At 40.5% G+C, this 19,787-nt stretch overlaps 1 protein-coding gene across 2 annotated transcripts in view; it reads right to left on the bottom strand.

Annotated features, from left to right (window-relative positions):
• Positions 1-10,670: 10,670 nt before the first annotated feature.
• UBE3D (ubiquitin protein ligase E3D) overlaps positions 10,671-19,787 on the bottom strand; it is a 153,983-nt gene continuing 144,866 nt past the window's right edge. For both annotated transcript variants that reach the window (XR_012378489.1, XM_073893564.1), the window contains one exon: positions 10,671-11,791. Coding sequence is in view for 1 of the 2 variants with exons in the window: in XM_073893564.1 (XP_073749665.1) it covers positions 11,771-11,791 (21 nt within the window). In the remaining variant the exon portion in view is untranslated. The remainder of the gene's footprint in view (positions 11,792-19,787) is intronic.

The following is a 19,787-nucleotide window of genomic DNA, read 5'->3' on the forward strand; positions in this document are numbered from 1 at the left end:
TTGGCTGAGATCTCTAAGCCCTGTTTACTCACCTAAAAAATGGTGATAATAAAAATATCTTTTGCATAATATTGCTTTAACAACTAACTGAGTTAGTATCTGGCATATTTAAGTGCCTATAAATGTTACCTGTTATTCAACCTGATGACTTACGATTCGCCAAACATACCCTGAACTTTCCTCCCTCCTGTCCGCTGCCCCTGCTGCTGTTCACAGCTCACCATGCTCTCCTACCCTAACCCCACCCCACCCACCAACAGGATTCATTCCTACTATTCACCTACTCCCTACTCAAGATCCTGAAATCCAACCGACTCCTGACTCTCAGAGCCAGGGTGGGAATGTGGAATTATCCCCAAGATTGGAAGAGTCTGCACATTCACTGTTCCGATTACACAAAGTCTTGGCTGGCTCAGAGGGGAAATCCAGAATTTATTCTGTTATAGAAAATACTCTGATTCTGTGAGGTGATCTAATATGTTTTAATAGAGGGAATCATGTAGCAGATCTCGTGCCAAGATACAGGCTTTATCGAGTATGAAAAGCAGAAAAATGAGAACTTGGGAAGCCCAAACAAATTTGGACACGTCTAATGTTTGCTTTTTTTTTTTTTCTTTTTGCATGGACATTTGAGCACTTTTTCCCTGGCACTTCTATTTTGGATTCCTTTTTGGCAACATTTTCCCAGATGAAAAGTGCTACTTTCCTGCTACCTTCCACCCCCGCTTTGTTTTGGCAAATGTAACTTGCCTGGGAGCTGCGGAAATGCTACTCTGTACAGCCCTGATGCCAAATTTTAAGAAACATTGTTCTCTGTGAAATTAAGGTAAGAGTTCAGAAGGGCTGATTTGCTTCAAAATATGACTTTAACCATTTTTTTTTAAGTTAACTGAAACAGTAGCCCAGTGTCATTCTTTGGGGTTCTACTTACTAGAGTAGCTTTCTTTTGTTTTAGAGCAGTTCCTATAGCAATATAATGAAAATAACCTTTATTTTTTGCTCAGCTGCAAAGACAGAACTATAAATTATTCCTTACCCTCGTTTCTTTTCAGCACATACAAAAGCCAGTGCTTCTTCTGCCCCAATAAATCAAAGCCTCAAAAAGGGTGAGGCAGCTAATCAGAGAACACAGTTTCCACTAACTAGACAATGAAATCCAGTGTCTGTCATCTTTGGAATTAACAAGAGATAAAGGGCCACTTTACACAAAGTTTCCAAACCAGGTCAGGAAAGAGTCAGGACACAGAATGGATTTGTAAACCTGGTCATTACATTCATCTAAGACCGTATAATCCAATAAAAGATTGAATTTCCATCTGCATCTTACAGCCATTGGTGAATGTCTTCAATGCGTTTCCCATAGGACCAAAGACTTCATTTTGCTTTTGAAAAATATATTTTCAAAAAAGAAATAAATATTTTTGAGCTGGGACTGATAAGGAAAACATTTCTGAGAGGAGGCAGTATTGGAAATAAACCGTGAAGGATGTAGGACCTTTTAACAGTCACAAAGATGCATAAACGTTTTGTAGGAATGGATTGACTCAAATCAATCTTACCCTAGAGATCCAATTCACTAGTTTTCAAATATTAATGCCCCCAATAGAGTAATTAATGAAGCCAACATCTATTGACTGTATTCTCTAAACCAGGTATCACTGCTAAGCATGGAATTAAGAAGATGAATGCAACATTGGACCTCCCTCAAGGAGCTCTCACTCTTCAAAAAGCTCCACTGTTGCTTCATTTTATTAGACAAAATAAAACATGAGAATCATTATAAATTGATCCTGAGGTCCATTGGGAACTCCACATGAAAGTTTTGCTTCATAGCAATTTTCTCTGTAAAATGAAATCGAACAGGCAAAGACGCAAAGAAGACAGCTTTTCAAGGGCAGAATGTAGTTGCATAAATTTATCATAACCATAGCCACAGACTTAGTAATTCTATAAAACTGCTTGAAAACAAAAAAAGAAAAAGTAAATGGCTAATGCTTAGGTTACAGCACTTTTGTAAGGGCAGAATAGTATAAAATATCAACGTATTTGGAGTCTCAGCTAGAACCCAAACAGTGCTAACATCTAGGATTTTTGGCCTGAGTGTGTTTATATCAGAGACCAAGAGATTTACTGGGAGAAACTCATTTTAAAAGAAGAGAGAATTCTGCACATGGGCTTGGTTCAAAAAATGGTGTGTTCATGTATAGTACTCAAAATTTGTCTTTAAGTCTAGCTGCTGGCTGGGCTGGGCTGGGGATGTCAAATTTTAAAAAACGATAAAGCAATTTTTACTAAAAACTTTAAAGACACCGGGGTGTGGGATAACACTGCTTTGGGATCCATGTCACCGAGTGCAGCACAAAATGGATAGAATCTACATTTTCCCTACTTCCATGTACTACACAGCTGAACTTTCGCTAATGGAAGTCTCCAAGACAATGGCACCCTTTTACTCCACTGGCACATCCAGGAAGGTGAGGTGGTGCACTTCACAAAGGACAGCCCCCCTGGGGACACCTTAGAAGTGGAGATCACCTGCACCAAATGATGCTGATTAAGAAGAAAAGGAAGCAGGTAGCAGTTGCCTTGAGGTAAATGACAGGCGGTAGACGATACATATGAGCACCCCCTAGGGCACCGTAGATATAATTTGAGCATTTTGCAGTGAGTTGCAGGACTTTCCATAGTAGGTGGGGATAAGAACCAGAGATATGGTTTATTCCTGCTCATCTGACCCCGTTTGTCTGCTTCCCTCATCTGGAATGGACTACACACACTACACAAACAGAAGTTACCCAAATGTTAGGGTCCTAATTCATTTCAAGAATATGCTGAATTATTCTCTAAGAAGAAAAGCACTCACTTATCTGAAATTTAGTAACACATTCAACAACTTCTTTCCATCTGTGGTATTTCTGGTCAAGCACTCCTACTTTGCACTGTTGTGACCATAGTATACTTCTGAACATGAGTGTGTGTATGGGGCTGGGGGAAACAAACACACAAGAGAATTAAGAATACAAGGGAATAGGGTTTGTTTGCCATGAAGACTGCCTTGTTCTCCTGGGAACCAGTGACACTAAACAACAAAAAAGGATTCCGGGTACTTTTGGAAATTACATAAAAGGTAAATTGAACTTTAGTCCAGAGGACATACCTGTGAAATGTCTGGTTTGGGGCTGGATTCCCTTCCTCATTTAAAGATTTTTGCAAAAGGTTTTCTGCTCACGAGAGAAGACTCTGAAAAAGAACTCATTTTAAAAGATGTGAAAATGCTCAAAACAGGTTATCTTGCACGGTTGGACCTAACCTGACTGCAAATGAAAAAGTATGTATCCTATTGTACTTTCAATGCCCTTCAACAAGAATTAAAAGCAGAGTAGGAAAAAGCACTGACGAAGTTCTTTGGTGAAGACATTCTATGATAGTTTCTTTGGCATTAGAAAGCCTCTTCCTATTTTGCAACAATGGTCTTTTCTTCTTGTCCATCAACCTTGTGCTCTGCTACCGGATAAATTTTTCTAAGGCATCACCTTCATCATGTCATTCTTCTGCTCACAGCCTCAGAAAATAAATTTCATAGGCAATGGGAAGGAGGAGTGGCAGAGAAGAGCAAATTCATAGAGTAATGCCTACAGCTAAAACGTATCATGCACTGTGTGCCAAGCAAGCACTGTTCTAAGCACGGTGCATGCAGTGACCAGGTAATACTCAAAAACTCCTGTGAGATAGATGCTAATTTTTTTACCCCATTTTAAAGATAAGACCAAAGAACTAGCTCAAGATTATACAGGTGACATTTCAACCCAAGCAGTTTGATGCCAGGCCTCTCTCACTCTTATTTATTTATTATTTATTTATTTTTAAAGATTTTATTTATTTAGAGAGAGCACGTGTATGGGATGGGGGGAGGGGCAGAGAGAGGGAGAGAGAGAATCCTAAGCAGACTGTGCTCTGAACACAGAGCCTGACTCAGGGCTTGGTCTCACCATGACCCTGAGATCATGACTTGAGCAGGAATCAAGTGCAGGATGCTCAATTGACTGAGCCACCCAGGAGCCCCTTAACCACTGCATTTAAATCCTAAAGCTCAAGAGGCCCTCAGGGGCAGACACACACACACACACACACACACACAATGTTTCCTGTTCATGTTGTGCTTGATCCCTGAGAACTTAAGACAGGCATTCAGTGCCTTCCGCATTCTAAGAACTCTTTCCTATTTTATCATTAATTGTCCCCTCTTAATTCCTCCAATCTAGCCAAATGTTCTTGCTGTTTTGAATGCTGCTCTTCCTGAGGGTCTCTGTCTTCCTGCCTTTCCAAATCTTAACCGTCACTCAAAGCCCACAACAAATCCACTTCATCCGAACAAAAGCACCTTCTCTGCCACATTCATTGAGGGGACCCCTTTGGACTCCCACAATCATTGGGGTCCATTCTGGTGGTGTGGTATCAGCACTCACTGCTTTGCAGTGTTCTCTTCCAATATGCTTTTTCTCACCTCCATTCTCAGTTTTAATCCCATCAAAACCAGGTCTAATGATAGTACACGTTTCAGAAACTTCATTGATTGTGTAAGAAATACAACCACCAAATGTTCCATAGACAGAGACTTTATTTAGAGGATATCCTTGGCTTGATAGAATAAAGCAGAGGAAAAAACAAACGCAAGTATTGAAACGAGCTCTTCTAAAAAATTGCCTTGAACAATTATCACAGAGTTGAAGATATACACAGGAAATGTGTTTTATTGATCAAGTCTTCTTTGTTTCCTCTAGTGATTTCTAACACATACATTTCCAATTTACTGGTGATTTCATTTAATAAGTTTTAAAAATAGATTTCAACTTATTTTTCTCTAATATCAACAATAGAACGACTTCTTTTGTCTGTGCTTGATGAGAGTACCTTGGCCACTTTTTTTCTTCCTGACATCATTGCTTCTCAGATTTTATTGAATTAAAAAGTGGAATTTTATTTAAATGCCTTTGTTACCTTATGTGCCTTTCAATTTTTTTTTCTTTCTTTCTTAACATTTGGACTAAGCTTTATGATCACAAGGACATTTGAGAGAATTTATAGTTCCTTTTGTTGAGTTTATTATTCAGGACATTTGGAAGAAAGGGAAGAAGCTGTAACTAATTTTATTTTTTTACAAAGTTTAAGTGGATGGTATACTTTCTAAGTCCAATATGTACTATTATGGAACATAAAACTAATGATGACTATAGTCAAATTAAAAAAAAAAAAGACTTTATCATGGGGAACAAAACCCTAATAATGACTAATTTTGATATTGTTCCCATCCTGTGAGGAGAAAGTTCTATAGATGGGCCATTCTGGCCTGAAGATTATTTTGAGCTGAAGGCAACTGAGACCCTACAGGCTCAAGAGAACATTTGCTCCTCCTGTAATTGCCTAGAAGACTAAATTGGGGGGGGGGTCTTTCTCATAATAAGGGTTATTAGCAGCAATAAATTTTATCTGAGTGACCCATCTGTGTGGCAGGGCAAACATCTAATCACCACACATATGCTCTACTTCCTATCATCCAGTGAATTACATTCTTCCCTCTGAGGTCCCAGATCCCCCTTCTCTTTAGTTCAGGATGATAGATAGACCTCATTTTGCCTGTCTATGGAATTTCCATGGCTGTGCAGATTCCTCATACATATGCTATTTAAATTTGATTTTCTCCTGTTAATCTGTCTCATGTCAATTTGATTCTCAGTGCAGCTAGAAGTCTCTTTGAGGGGACAAGAATTCTTGTTCTCCAACAGTTTCAAATGAAGAGGCCACAACCCTTAAGTCTTGAGTCTGGAAGGGAATACAAGAGTAACCAGCACTTCTGGCTCATTTTCCTAAAAATGGTACTGTTCAGGGAGGGGCACGGAGAGTGATAGGAAATGAAGGGGAGGTATGTCAGAGAGATCTGTTCCTGTTCCCAAGCACGGGTTTCCAAAGACTCAGTGAAGAAACAGATTTCATTATTTTATGAGCACATATAAAGTGCTTTGTTTCTACAACTCCTTTTCCAGCTTAAGTCTACAGAAAGCCTGCCATGGCCTACTCAGGCCTGGAAGGTTCTGGGCATAGAGTAACGAGCTCTTTTCTTGAGTTTAGAAAAGGTTCAGCCAGAAACTCCAAATTAAGTTTTAAATGAAGTTACCCACTTACGGTGCCCCTGATTTGGGTCTTTTTGGTATACATATTGAAATTTGTAACCAGGACACTAAGAGAGTGTGTATAAACAAGTTATGGCAATACGAATCCTTCTCTTTTTTTTCCTCCAAAACATATTAAGATAAAAGGAAAAATTTTTATTGGAACATGAAATGGAGTCCTCTTGTCAGTAATTCCCATTCTGACTAGAAAGGCTGTGGAAGGTCACAGGTGGGTCTGGGCAGACCCTGCACTCTGTTCATTGCACCTTGTAGCCAAAGGGCACTAGCATAAATGTGGGGCCCCGAAAATGGGTTTCTTACTTTATCTGTAACAAGTCTGAGGTCGAGCTGGTTTAGTCTATTCCTGAATGAAAATGAAACCGTATTTTAAAAAGAATAGTATGGTATAGGTTTGATGCTTTCTAAAATATTCTTTTAAGGGGTGCCTGGGTGGCTCAGTCGGTTAAACGTCTGCCTTCCGCCCAGGTCATGATCTCAGCCTGTGATGACGGGCTCCTTGCTCAGCCGGAAGTCCCTCCACCCCATCTCTCTCCGCCCCTCCCCCCTGCACGTGTGCTCTCGCGAGCTCTCTCTCAGATAAACGAATAAAACCTTGAAGAAATAAAATAAAATAAAATGTTCTTTTAAGCAAGTGTTTATCATTCCTCTTAAAACTAGGGAAATTACCCTGTTAAAAGAACTTATTTCCATGTAACTCCCTCCCACTTTTCCCCCCAGATTAAGGAATGATGATGAGCTCTGGTTCAGTAGATAAAAGCCTGAAGAATCTCAAGAGGCAAAGAGAAATTGTTATATTATGTCACACTGAGAGCTCTTGAGTATTTAAGAAGATGTAGGACTCTTAGATAAGCAATTAGTGGGAACCATCCCTCTGATGTGTAAGATAAATGTTAATGCTTTTCTAACTACATACTAAGATATACCAGTCATCCTTACATTCCTGAATTATAATGAAATGTGGGTCCCAACTAATCTTTGTTATACATTAAGGACAAAAACAAATGTCCCAGGGACAACAACTAGACTGGCTTTATCCATCATACAAAACCATTTAACCTTGTTAGCATTTAACCTCACATATAAACATAGTATTTTTTTGTCTGAGAATGTAAACTCATTAAGGGCAGGGACTTTGATCCTATCTGCAGTACTCACAACTACGCCTGGCAGATAGTAGGTTTTCAATAAATACACATCAAATGAACAAACTTATTAGAGATCGGTTTGCCAAAACGGGTGGCCAATAGAAGTTTTCAACAGTGTCTATCTATTGTTGTTATACTAGGTAAGAATGAGTTCACAGAAACACTAATTTACAGCAGTTTTCAGATATCCAAAATGGATTGGAAATTTGGTGTTTTAATATGGCTCTGGTCCTTGTCAACCTCCTTTTCCTTTTCCTTCTTTCCTTCCTTCTTTCCCTCCTTCCCTCTTTATTGCCCCTTCCTTCCTCCCTCCCCCCGCTTCTCTTTCTTTCTTGTTTTAATTCCATCACTGATATCCAGGAGGTTCAGTGGAATAATGGTTAGGTGCCTGTGCTCCAAACCCAGCGCTGCTTCTTACTGTGTGTCTGAAATATCCACCTACCCTCTGGCCCCTCAGCATCCTCACATATGAATAGGGATTATAAGAATTCCCTCATAGGATTATTTTGAGGATTAAAAGAGAGATAATACATGAAAGCACGTAGAGCAAGACCTGGGATATGGCTAACAATAAATAGTACCTGTTATTATTATTATTTTGGCTGTCATTTGGATTTTTACTATTTCTGGCGTTTCTAATTTCTTTTTTACTTTTCCTGTACCTTTCCTTAACTTCAATAATTCTCAAACACTACATGGTATTTTTGCCCTGTTTCTTGCCTTATTCCCAGTTATTTAAAAAACCTGCTTCATGGGGTGTCTGGGTGGCTCAGTCGTTAAGCGTCTGCCTTCGGCTCAGGTCTTGATCCCAGGGTCCTGGGTTCGAGCCCTGCATCAGGCTCCCTGCTCGGCGGGAGGCCTGCTTCTCCCTCTCCCGCTCCCCTTGCTTGTGTTCCCTCTCTCTGTGTCTCTGTCAAATAAATAAATAAAATCTTTAAAAAAAAGAAAAAAACCTGCTTCATTATATCTATTCCGTTTGATCTTCTTTCATCCAGAGGCTTCTTACTCAGAGTTCTCTGACCATCTGAGGCAAATTGCACAAGTGGCTCTCTTGTCTGGGTAAAGTACAGATAGAGTAAAACTATCTGTAAAATGGGAAAATGCCAGCACCTGTCTCACAAAGTCCTGGAGAGCACTGCATGAGGTACTTAATGTTAAAGACCATCAGTAGTGTCATGCATAGAATTACTCACTTGACGATAGTGAACATTTTTTTTACCCACAATGTCCTCTCTTCTTTTTGCTGGCTAACCCCTGGTTGATTTTTTTTTTTTTTTGCAACTCTTAATAGTATATCAAAATTCTGTGTTACCATTATCTAGGATTGCTACTGAATAGATACCAGAATTGTACTCATAAGACACAAGAGACTAATGTGAAATGACTTCCAAGGGCCAACAATGAGTTTGTACAGCCTGCTTCAATTCTCTCTAGCCCTCCTTATGTGGTTTAACTAAATCTCTTTAATGCTGGAAATTTCTGTCTCTCCTTCTCAGAGAGAGAGAAGCAATTTTTTCTTTTTAGCAAAGAGAAAAAATGAAATAAAACGGCTCCCTTCTCCCTCCTTTCCCCACTCCCTGTGGCCCTAAAGAAGAAGACTCTTACAGGTTTACACGTTACCCTCAAGACCTACCCAGTGCTTAGATGTTAACAGCTCACTTGGGGCACACCTCCCTTCCCAACCCTAAGAGAGCCAGTGGAAACCTGTTGAGCTTGAGAACCTCACCACGGCAAGATTTTAAGTTGCACAACAGATGCAACTTCACACAGTAACTGCAGTCTACGTTAAGAAATCTGTGTGTGCGTGTGTGTGTGTGTGTGTGAGAGAGAGAGAGAGAGAGAGAGAGAGAGAGAAACAGACAGACTGACCTGCTCTTATTCCTGCCCTTCCTCCGAGCTTCTCACAGCCACTCCACCTCCCTTCCCCACCTGTGCCATCAGGAAGAAGCTGTGCTTAGCTCTCTGTGGCTTGGCTCCTCCTAAGACTCAGAGCGAGAAGGGGTCTAACTATTGACTCAACTTGATTTTATGCAGACAAGGTTAGCAAATTAGAACACTCTTCTAGCTGGGTTTTGTTGAGTGGTAGAGTTGTCCTGAACCATGAGCACCTTCACCATCCAAAATGCAAACAAACACAGTCACAGCTGCTTTCTTTTCCAGAGGAAGAAAGGCTATCTCAGAAGACATTTCTCTTTTATGCAGACTGAACTCTGCTTCATTGAGTTGATTCCAGTCTCCAACAATACAAACGGAACTCTTAAGAAATATTCACACACAAAAGTATTCATCATTAACGCATTCATTTGTGAAACCAATGGTATACTAAGGCCAGACCACATGCCACAAAAAGACCTAGATTTGGTAATGGCTGTGTCAGTGGCAACACACAAATATACGTAGTCACCAAATTTTGTTTCATTCTCTAAGGCAGTGGTTCTCAACTGGGGTCGATTTTGGACACCAGGGCAATGTCTGCTGATGTTTTTAGTCGTCACAACTGGGGTAGGGGGACAACTGGAATCTGGTCGGTAGAGCCCAGGGATGCTGCTAAATATCCTTCAGTGCACTGAAGGGTACCAGACTATGTCCCCGCAAAATCCACCGCTGTGATATAAGTATTATCTTGAGCTAAAGACAGAGGCAGAAAAAGCTCTTTACCTCCATGTAAATGCCTAAAAATAAAGTATAAATGTCCTCTTTTGCAAATGAAATTTACATTTATAAAGGAAATTTCCATTTGTAAAGAAGTCTCTGTACCAGGAAGAGAGCTACTCTGGGAGACAACTCTTATCATCTGAGCAACTCTTATCTGCATAACAAGACAACCCTATTACCATACATTTCCTTCCCTCACCTTCCTATAATTTGCCTCCCTTGCCAAGAAGCCCAAAACTCTTTTTTCTTTGTTTAGCCTAAGATGGTATATAAACCTCAATTATCTGACCACCTCCTTGAGTCTCATTCCTTTGTGAAACTCCTGTGTGGATGTATGTAATTAAATTGTTTTTTTTTTCTTGTTAATCTTTTATCAGTTTGATTTGTAAGCTGCAGCCATTGAACCTAGAAAGGTACAGGGAAAAAGATCTTTCCTCCCCACAGCAGAGGACAGTCTCCCAAGACAAACAATCACCAGGCCCCAAATGTAAATGGTGCCGATGTTGAGAGATCCTGCTCTATATGGACAGCTAGAAATCTAAAGCACAAAAAATCAGCTTGCTGTTTGGGAGCTTAGTAGCCTACGAGAAGCCCAACTAATTCTTGTCTCTGGCGTGTGTCTTGGACATATCACTGAGATCTTCCATGTTTCCAACTGTGCTTAATAAAGGGACTCTGCAGGGTCAAACAGATGGGTTTTATTCCTCGGCCGGTCTGCTGGTGACAGATTAGGAGTGCCCCACCATGCTGTGATGCTGGCAGGCAAGCGTCTCGGTGAAACAAAAAGTTCACCAAAGCACAAGCCTGAGGGACACCGGTGTTTTGAGTGTTAGGAAATTAGGGGAGGTAAAACCCCGAGTATTTGGCGCAGAGAGGTATTAGGTGGTCTGCAGGCTCAGATGAACGCCAACAGGCTGGATGAGCAGCCAGTACAGTTTACATGCAGATGGTCCTCCTGACCACAGAGTGGGAAAGGAGATCTGCCCAGCTCCGGCTCCCGTTCCAGCTCTGCCCGGAGCCGGTGACGACAGGCAAGGATCGAACCTTCTCTGTGAAATCAGCAGCTCACCCGTGCTCTGTAGGATTCCCTCTAGCTCTGTCCTTCTCCATCCATGGTCTCCTCTCCAGGTGCTCTGGCACACAGGGACTAAGATACTTCTGTAACAGGAGGCCGGCGAGGTCTATTTGTGGATAGGCAATAGTATTTGGTAAAGGAAATAAAGAACAAAAGGAACAAGTGCAGGTCTGCATACACAGGAAAACCTTTAATTTGTTAATCATTCATTCAACACACATTTATTCACAGAGCATCTCTTCCGAATAAGGTATACAAAATTCTCTATTTTTCTTTCTAAAAATTTGTTTCCAGCAAACCGAATGGGAAGTTTGTTAAGTCTATCTGCCTGGATGCATAGCAGTTAACATTCAGTTCCACCACCAGAGTCCCTCACTCCATCCCCCAAAGGACAGACGGGACTCCAGAAGCAAATACCCTCCCAGGTGTTGCTGACACAGCACATATTTGGCTATTCCTCTCAGTGGGAAACAGAGACATAACTTCTCTGCGACTACAACTTTCTTCACAGCCTTGGTTCTTCAAAGATTTGAAGTGAACTCTTCTCTTAGAGACAATATGCCAACAAGTCAACTCACAACTTCATTCAACACTCTTATTCTGGAGCTCGGGTTCTTGCGTCTGTGATGACTGCCCGCCATGCAGAACGCTGGCCTCCGGCCTGGAGAGCTGCATGCCAGGGAGGGTGCCTTGGCTCCAACCAACGGTTACATCTTCAAAAAGGCCACCTGGAGAAGCAAAGAAAACCCATGATGCTTTACTTATACAACATGATGAAACGGCTAAACGCACATCAACTCATAATCAGGTAAATCTGGTCAACAAGGATGCAAGCTGATCTAAGAAAGAAAAATGACTCTTCGTCGGGGCAGACATTGCCATTTTACAGCAGGAGCCAATTACTCCTCTTTTAATGAACCATGTAGTAATTAACATGATTCACATGCCCTTTAAAGAAAATAAATAAATAAAAGTTTTAATTGACACTCAGGTTGCACTGCCCTGAAGTGACCCAGTCCTCTTTCCCGTTGGTTCCAACTACTGTTTTGGACCTTCCTTGAGCAGAATTTCGAGTCCTGAAGATTCCTGGGCAAGTCCAGTTCCTCACGGCTAGCCTCTCCTCAGGTCATGCCGATGCTTTTCATCACATTCAATTATATTTATTGTGCTTGTCAGTAGCAACTGATCTTAAAACTTAGTGTGTAAAATAATTCAGACAGGCCTACCTACAAATTGAATGAGGCCCAGATCAAATGCATCTATTTTCCCAATAGTTTTAAACCACAGAGAAACAAACAATAAAGCTAATCATAGAAGTTTAGAAAGTTTTAGTTCAGAGGTGATAATAAATTGGGAAGTGTGCCTGTATCAGGAAGACAGCAGACTGCAGATTAGTGACAAAGATGGGGAAGTGTGGGAGGACTGGCAAGCTCATGCTTGGCCTTGTTGTGGGCGTGGGGCTGGGGAGGGGAGAGTGAGCCACAGAAATAAATACATTCTACTCTTGGACAGCTGGTTCTTAAGTCCCCAAATGCAGTCAAAGGAGGCATGTATTTAATGATCCCTGTTAAGGGGAAAGGAAAAAGGAAGAGTCACGGAGGGCAGAAAGCATCTGCTTTATGTTGAGTAATTCAGAAGGATGTTACTCTTCCTACAGTGCTGGTGAGAAAGGCACCTGCTGAGTTTCCATATCAGCTTCCTGCTGAGTTTTCTATATCAGGCTCTGCAATGAGAACACCAAAGTTGAAGGAGCAGGCAAGGAAGAAAGGTTAAGATTCCTAAACAAAATGTAAACGCAGACAACAGATACAAACTTCAAGGGCTTACTGTGAAGATTAAATGGGATCATGGTTATGAAGATACGTGTGTTTCTCTTCCATGCCTCTCGGCTGATAGGAGCCCATGCACCTACCAGACGAGAAGGGGCAGTTCAAGAGACAGCAGTGGGGCCCCTGAGGGGATGGTCACAGAATTACAGGGGAAGGTTGTTCAGTCTGACTTCTGGCTCACTGTGGATAGTGTCTCCGTCAGGTGACCCTGCCTCTGTAAGAACAGTTCATGGGGACCTTCCAAAGAAGACAATGCCACTGTTCATATTCAGAAACAGGGAAACCATGGATGAAAACCAGTTATCTCCTTTTTAATTCTGAAAATTGCTATGTCATGGAGTATTCCAACCAGAAACCACTCAGAATAATGATAATACTGATAAATGTCATCATACAAGTGGTTAATAACTTTAGCTCTGGAATCACACAGACCAGTGGTTCTCAACTTGGGGTGATTTTGCCCGCCAGGGGACACGTGGCAGTGTCTGCGGACATTTTTGGTTATCATAAATTGGGGAATGCTGTTGGCATCTAGGGGATAGAAGCCAAGGGTGTTGCTAAACATGTTATGATGCACAGGACAGCCCCCTGACCCCCAAGAAAGAATTACCGGTCCTAAAATGTCAATAGTACTGATGCTGAAAAATACCGACATTATAGATACAGGATCTTAAAACTAGATCTCTATTCGCCAGCCATGTGACCTTCAACAAACTGGTCAGCAGCCTCTCTCAGCCCTTCCTCATCTGCAAAATGGGAATTATAACGGGACCTAGCCAACACTTGTAAAACACTTCATAGCATAGGAAGCCTCTTTGGACTGCTTTGGACTCACCACAAACCTGTGATTTACATAAAGCAAATGAAGAAACAGAAGCTCAGAAAAATTAAGTGACTTGCGCTGGAGACAGAGCTATTACGTGGCAATCATGGACTGAGGAAGAAATTTTGATTCTCAATATATGCCTTTCCCACTAGAAGTTTTCAGATGAATGAGGTAAACTGCACAGGTTTGGGGACTTTTAATCTTCATTATTGCCTCAAATATCAAAGATTTATCTTCTTTTGCATGCCTGTGAATATGAACTTGGGATGGAACAGGTGCATAAGAGACTGAGCTGATTAAATAATGCAAAATGGCGCCGTACACCACCCCCCCAAGAGAAGAAAAACTTTAAAATTTGACCTAATATGTCTTTTTTCATCTCTGGTTTTCATAGTTCTGCCTGCCAAGTACATAATGTATTTTACAGGACTTAACAACAAGAAACTGCAATCATCCTTGGGAACAGGTACTATACAATGCATTTTAGCTTCTTTTTATTTAAAACACTGTGAGTTAATATATTTCAAATGCTGATTTTGTGTTCTCTAGCTTTTATCCATGACAGCAAAAATTGCTTTCCCTAACTGCCATTTATTTTGAGGATAATTTTGTTTCATTACACTGGGAAAACTCCTTGTATTTCATCTTTTTAGTTTTATTCTGGAAAGTAAAGCTACAGCTTACATTTCTGGAACATATAGTTACAGAAGTATATATTATTATTAAAAACAAGGCAAAGAGGGTCTCTTTCCTGTTGGCTATAAGGTTTGAGTCTCCGTATTCTGTGCACCTGAATTTGGACAGTTGGGAACAGGAAGAAGGAGAGGAAGTTAAGATGTCTGAAAATAATGTCTCTGCTTTGAGTCATCACCGAAAAACAATCTTCTTCAACCACAACAAACAGGGCTAGGCTGATGTGATAGCTGACCAGATGTTAAGTTTAAAATGCTTCAATACATTTACATAATATGTTAAAACACTTCTTAGTGTTCTTTTATCTTAGTTAACACATTCATATTACTAAATTCAATTCTTCAACATAGATTTGAACTTTCAATCAGTAAAAAAATATGCCGTCAAGGCAGGCTGCACAAGATAACATTAGCATTAAAAGAAAAGGCTATCTAAGTGCTTTGGGGTGTGTTAACAAGACAGATAAAACTGGAAAATACTCGAAAATGTGAACTTCGTAATACTTGTAAGCTTTAGAAAAGACTCTTTAATTTTAAATTTTTAAAAGACTCTTTAATAAGCACAGCCATACCCAAATGTTCCTTCTAAAGGGTACTGTAGACTTAAAAAAATAAGTATATAAAACCATGCCTTCAATATGTATTTTTGTGTAGGTATGGCTCATGTTCAAAGTTAGGTTCTGAAACAGAATGCTTTAATGGCATGGAAAAAGAGAGTTTATACTTTATATTATACAACAGTTTCTAAAATCAAACCTCATGGACAAAATAAAAAAATATAAATGTAAATATAAAAATATCAGAAAATGACTTTTTCAAGCATCTGTCAAATCATAAGATGAAGCAATTTTTGCTAACTCGCAAATACAGCATGGGTCTGGTCCATGCTGGTAATACCTGGCCTCCACTTTTCGAGTGGGACAGATAGTAGAAGGTATTCCTTCCTGTGGGCTGGCAGGCTGGCTTCATTCATTCAACTCATTGAGTCATGAAGTGTTGTCTAGGTGCCAGTGACTGTGCCAGTCCCAGAGCACACACAGGAGGCGTCCTCTTAGGGTGCTAACATGACAGCGGGGGAGACAGCCCAGGAACGAGATGATTCTAATAAGGTGGGATAAGTTTAAGATGGATGCCGAATGCCTGCCGGGAGAAAAAAACTATTCTTGGGTTATGAAAGGAAGTACATTTCTGAGGCAGTACCTTGAGAGAGATCGTTCTTACTCTGATTATGAACATTGTGCTGATGGGGCAGCAAAAAGCTGGCCTGGAACAGTGTGGCAAACACTTTTTCCTCCTGAAGGATGGTGGCTTGCTGAAGGATTAGCAAAGAGGGGGGATGGAACAAAAGACCAGAGAAACAATACAATGAGGAAGAAGAGCTTGTCCCTCTAAAATGACAGCAGTTAAGTATTTACTTAACTGTGGACCAAAACTCTAGACTAAGGGAACATCAGTGCAGCCTTCCAACTCCACACTGCACAAAATCTGTAAGAGCTTTCAGAAAGTAGGAAAAAGGGGTGCCTGGGTGGCTCAGGTCATGATGCCATGGTCCTGGGATCGAGCCCCGCATCAGGCTCCCTGCTCAGTGAGAAGCCTGCTTCTCCCCCTCGCCCTGCTGGTGTTCCCTCTCTCGCTGTCTCTCTGTCAAATAAATAAATAAAATCTTAAAAAAAAAAAAAAAAGAAAGTAGGAAAATGTAGTAAGATGGACATCTGGGAGTTATTTGAAACCTTGACCTTGTATTTTCTCTAAGCCAGGGATGCACTGTGATAACTTCCATATACATAAAAAGCCTGCCGATTTTCATCGACGTGGGATGCAGGTAAGCCAGGCACGGCTGTTTTGCAGTGGACATCTAGGTGGAAAGCCAGCAGTATGTCGAGTATCAGAAGAGAGGTTATATGTGGGGGAGAGAGGAAGACTGATGCCCCTTCATCTCTAGATAGGGCTGCAAACGTGGGCTGATTCAACAGTTACCGGATCTTGATCCTATTCACCAAAGCAAGTAGGTTCCAGACATGAAATTCTCATCAGTTCTTCCAGAATAAGGGGACGGTGGCCAATACTGCTGGCAATGTCATGAACAAGGAGTTCGGATGCCATCACTGAAGCTTCCCATTCTAGAAAGCAAATCCAGGCCCTGGGCTAATGACAGCAAACGCATGGGGCCAACATTTAGACAGCAGTAGTCTTTAGGTATCACATAAAAATATATGGCCTCAAGCACAACATGTATTTGTTAAAATAAATAATTCTGGGTGGGTGTTCAAATGCATGATATAAAACAGTGCCACCACAATAAAATACACCACCACTCACGAATCAAAAAGTCTTCTGAGTTTCTAATTCCTATGGAATATCTACCGCAGAGAAGGTGGCAGGAGGGAACCCACGGTTACAGGTGCAGCCGTGGACATGGGGTCACAGAAACCCCACCGTGCCGGCCGTTGGCGACAGGCCTCGGACCACACAAGTTTAGTCAGAACCAGAGTTCCCAGAGTTCTGAAACAGAGGAGTGTTTTTCTCCAGTATTGATTAATTCAAACATTTAGCAGCAAAACCACTTTAAAAGTCATCTTTCAAGGAAGCTATGCTCGTTCTTAGCTATCTTTCTTACTACTGACATGCATGAGTGTTGAGTAAGACAATATGGGATATCAGTACAATTAGAAATCCTGGGTGGGGACCTGAACCCACCTGCTAAACAAAATCCCCTTCTATAGCAGATGACTGCTTTCTGCCATCTAAACAGACTTAGTATTTCAGACTGCTTAGATCTTACTTCAGGCTGCTTAGGCATTTTTAAATTCCTATTTTACTTATAAATATTAATTCTTCTAAGAGAGATGCAAGCAAGCAAGAAACATGCCAGATAAAATGCTTTCTGACCCTACTGTCAAGGATGTGGGAGAGGCTAGCTTGTGAAGCCGAGGCTGTGATTCCCACCAGTTAACAGTGGCAAAGTGTCATGAACATATTAAGGAGGCAGTAACGCAATGCTGTAATGCATGGTCCTGGGGCCAGACCAAGTAGGAAGAAGGCACAAGGTGATTTACCAAATTTTTTAGGGAAAGGGCTAAGGAGGGTCATAGCTGCCTTTGTAAAGGGTCCTGGACAATTTTATCTCATACCTGAACAGCTTACTTCTGTTGGATGGCATTCAACACGTTCTTTACTGCAATTATTAAAACATAGAGAATAAAATAAAATAAAACTTAGAGAAACTGAGAGTTGTATTGCTCAATTTTTTTGTTTCAATAACTGGTTAATGATTATATGAATTATAGACAAAATTAGAAAACACAGAAAAGCACAAAAAAAGGAAAATAAAATTTTAACAGCAATAACTATTAACATTTTAGATCTCTCCAGACTACCATTTTTTATGTGTTTCTATATATGCTGTTTTGTAATATATAGCTTCTTTTAAGCCTAATAATGTATTGTGGTAAGCTTCCCATGACAATGACTGTTCTTCTATGATATTTTTTAATGGTGGCATTAAATTCTGCCATATATCTGTATCACTTAAGGAAAAAAAAAAAGACAAATGCAAAACTAGTTTCACCAGAAAGCAAATTTGAGGGTTTTCTTTCGGCGGGGGGGAGGGTTAAAGGATGGTATTGACTGTTGGGCCCAGAGGGTATTTTAGCATAATCTAGCCCAGTGGTTCTCAAGGTACTGTCTCTGGACCAGCTTCACTGCATCACCTGGGAAGTTGGAAGGAAAGTTCTTGTGCCCCAATTCTAGACCTGCTGAATAAGAAACTCTAGGGATGGGGCCCAGCAATTGGTTTCCTAAGTCTTCCAGGTGATTCTAAGGTATGTTAGAGTTTGAGAGCTACTGGTCTCGTCCATCCATTTTATGCAGCTGAGCAAACTTAGAAAGGGTAACTGACTTATTTATAGTGACACAGCTAATAAGGACTCAAACACAAGTCTTCTAACTCCTAATCCAGCATCTTCATTTCCAGACCAGTGCAAAGTGAAGACACTGGTCTAGGGTGTTTAAAAATACATATAAAAACATTTTTTCTTCTAGAAGACATTTTTATTCTAGAAGATTGTCAAACAAGGGAGAAAGAAACAATGTCCAATCCTATTTCCTGATATTGATAAAGGAGAGTGGGCCTAACAGCTACAAAAGGAGAGCTGAATCCTTTTGGTTAGTTATCTGGAGACTAAAGGGGCCATATATCTCAAACCAACCTACTCTGTAGTTTATTAAGAGTTAAGTGAATGATTCTGGCGAGGGGCGGGGGTGTCGGGTGGGAGAGACAGCTTCTGATATGCCCTAATGTGGTTTTCTTTTCTAAATCTAGTCATCCCACATGGGTCTCTACCAAAACTATTTGGTTAGTTCAGGTAAAGAAAACTGTCCCAAATTTTGATTCAAAATAAGGCTACCAGGACAGCACGAAAAGCTGGCAAAGAAACAAAATCTCCCATACATTTCTGGGGGAATATACAATTGTATGGGCATTCTAGAAAGTAGTTTAGCAATTTCTTTGAAAACATGTAATTATCATATGATCCAGCAACTGCGGTCCTGGACATTTAGACCAGAGAAACGAAAACTTCATGTGCACACAAAAACCTGTATACAAATGTTTCTGGTAGCATTATTTTAATAGCCAAAAATTGGAATCGGCCCAGAGGTATGGTTAAACAAACTGTGGTACATCCCTATTGTGGAATACTATAGAGCAATAACAAGAAGCAAATTATGGATACATGCAACTTGGAAGAATCTTCAGGGAATTATGCTGAGTTAAAAAAAGCCAACTTCAAAAGGTTATATACTATAGAACTTCATTTATACAACTTTTTTTTTTCTTTTTCACCTATTTAACCCATCCTTTACCCCTACTTCCCTCTGGTAACTGTCAGTTTGTTCTCTACAATTAAGAGTCTGTTTCTTGATTTGTCTTTTTCTATTTTTATCCCTTTGCTTGTTTGTTTCTTAAATTCCACTTATGAACAAGAACATATGGTATCTGCCTCTCTCTGACTTATTTCACTTAGCATTATATCTCCAGCTCCATCCCTGTTGTTGCAAATGGCAAGATTTCATTCTTTTCTATGGATGAATAATATTCCATTGTATAAAGATACCCCTTCTTCTTTATCCATTCATCAATCGACAGACACTTGGGCTGCTTCCATATCTTGCCTATTGTAAATAATGCTGCTATAAACATAAGGGTGCATATATCCCTCTGAATTAGCGTCCTTGTATTCTTTAGGTAAATACCCAGTAGTATGATTGCTGGATCGTAAGGTAGTTCTATTTTTAACTTTTTGAGGAAACGCCACAGTGGCTGCATCAGTTTGCATTCCCACCAACAGTGCAAGAGGGTTCCCCTTTCTCCACATCC

The sequence above is a fragment of the Callorhinus ursinus genome, unplaced genomic scaffold, assembly GCF_003265705.2.
Source record: "Callorhinus ursinus isolate GAN/ISIS: 27379988/994484 unplaced genomic scaffold, GSC_fseal_2.0 scaffold6, whole genome shotgun sequence".
Lineage (NCBI taxonomy): Eukaryota > Metazoa > Chordata > Mammalia > Carnivora > Otariidae > Callorhinus > Callorhinus ursinus.